The sequence below is a fragment of the Aphanomyces invadans genome (assembly GCF_000520115.1).
Source record: "Aphanomyces invadans strain NJM9701 unplaced genomic scaffold supercont1.5, whole genome shotgun sequence".
Lineage (NCBI taxonomy): Eukaryota > Oomycota > Saprolegniomycetes > Saprolegniales > Verrucalvaceae > Aphanomyces > Aphanomyces invadans.
In genome coordinates, this window is record NW_008580150.1 from 262,396 (window position 1) to 264,436 (window position 2,041).

The 2,041-nt window shown below is 54.3% G+C and overlaps 1 protein-coding gene across 1 annotated transcript; it reads right to left on the reverse strand.

The window, feature by feature from the left end:
- Window positions 1–203: 203 nt before the first annotated feature.
- On the reverse strand, window positions 204–901 carry H310_03217 (hypothetical protein; the record flags this gene model as incomplete). The annotated part of the gene is made up of 1 exon (XM_008867009.1): window positions 204–901. Exon 1 carries the CDS (start codon window positions 654–656, stop codon window positions 204–206), a length of 453 nt encoding a protein of 150 aa, XP_008865231.1. The 5' UTR covers window positions 657–901.
- Between the last annotated feature and the right edge of the window lie 1,140 nt (window positions 902–2,041).

A 2,041-nucleotide genomic window follows, 5' to 3' on the forward strand; every position in this document is an offset into this window, starting at 1 on the left:
AGGGCGACCGCGCAACCACGCAAACACCCATCGCAGTCCTCCAACGCCCCACAGGTGGTCCAGTCTATCCCCAAGGAGGCAATGTCTGCTCTCCGTCTCGATGTCCTATCCAGTGTTCAAACTAATCTATCGACTCGAAGTTTTCTAAACTATCGTCGCAAGTTGGAAACCCCACCAGCCATCGACACATTTCTATTAATAAATCATGACTGAAATGTCGTACTCCGGAGCAAATTCTCTCTCCAGAGGTCGTTGAGCTGGAGGTACACGTTGAAGATGGGGTAGTTGAGCGACGGGATCAAGCCGTAGATGACGCCGATCGCGCCGTACTGCGCAAACAACGCAAACGCCTCCTTCGAAAACAAGTTGAGGGCGCCACCCGCCACCAACGCGCCGTCTTCGAGCTCGCCGGGGGTCTTGGCGTCCGAGTACCCGCCTGCGTCCTTGTCATTCGTGGCCGACTGGATGTACGACACGCGCTCTTCCAAGTCGTTGCGCGCGTTCGGGTTGGCCGCGTTGATGTTCATTGTTGTCGTGCCAGGCAATTCAAACAATGGCCTTGCGTCGACTCGCGCATTCAGACCAGACGGCGCGCTCTCTACACCGTCCGCCGCCTGCTGCGGCGCTTCAACAAACGGACCAGACACATGGCGCATTACGTCGCACAGACACAGATCCTTGAAGTCGGTCGGTTGGTGTTTCTGTTCACGCCCTCGATTCCATGGGCGGACGAGACAGACCGGCGGTGCGCACCACACGGCCACCCATGTTACGACATGTTGTCCGTCGCAGAGCAGGACAGCGTCCTCCCTGGACCACGGGCAACCATCCCTTTACAGCTTTACCATCGACGCGTCTGCATCGACAAATCCTTCTGAGGCGGAGCCACTGTTTTTCGACCGTCTGCACTGCCACTGTCTCAGCCAACCGACGCCACTACACTACGTAGTAGCCAGGAATAACTCTGTCACGCATTACTAGGACACGCTGAAGCATCGACAAGGACAGACATTCGTCCTCCTTTGTCATTTCGTCGACTTTGAAACACTCGTGTCGGGACAACAGGCTGTGCCATCCGCCTGGTGCAAATACGTTGCAATGACAGATTGTTGAATGCTGTTTGGTTGTGTATTGGACATGGACAGAAGCGTATATGACTGCCGTCCGAACAAGCAAAGACCGCGAACGAAGACATGAGCGCGATCGCGGATCGACAGTCGAAGACGCCCCGCTTCCTGCCCCACAGACTGTCACGCCTACAACGCGACAATCTTTGCTCCAGGCTTTGATGGCAGCCAATCTACCCGTCGAAACAGTCTGTCCTCTCAAAGTTCTCCCGTCCAACGTCTACAAAGCTGGAAACGCCACCCTTTGCATGATGTCCATCCAAGCCAACTCGGACCCAATCTCAAGGCCCCGCGACGAGTCGCGATAAAGGGAGGGACTCTATGACCTCCACCAATGGAAGCGCAATCGAAATTTGCATTTCTGAGAGTGGTGGGGGACGGCGTCGTCGGCAAACAGTGCAATCAGCTTGACAAGAAGCTTCCGCAGTGAACACGATTGCGTGTTGTTTCTCAATGCGGAATTCGGTCAACTCAATCACTCGGGCGACCGTGAGGGTATTCTCCACATCGATTTCTCACAATCGTCCAAATTGACGGCACGTATTTCCTCCCGAATCGTCCACCACGGTATGATCGGCTCAAAGCCTTATGTGCGTAAAACCGTGGAGGCACACCTACGTGGGGATTTGCATACATGGTTTTTTGGCTCATGCGAGCGACGTCGTACCGTGGTGGACGAAATAGAAGAAAAAGACGTCACGATCGTCGTTCAACCCGGATGATTGGGAGACATCTCTTCTTCCCTCGTTGGACGATCTTGAAAATGACCCCAAAGTTATGCCCAGTTGCAAAATTCGCCGCCGCGCGCAGGTCCACGACTGCTTGTTTGTCATTTTGCATTGTGCGTAAGAGTTGACCGGCGGCACGCGCCAAAAAGATTCCATGCAGTATCTCTGTGCAAGTGTTTGTCCACA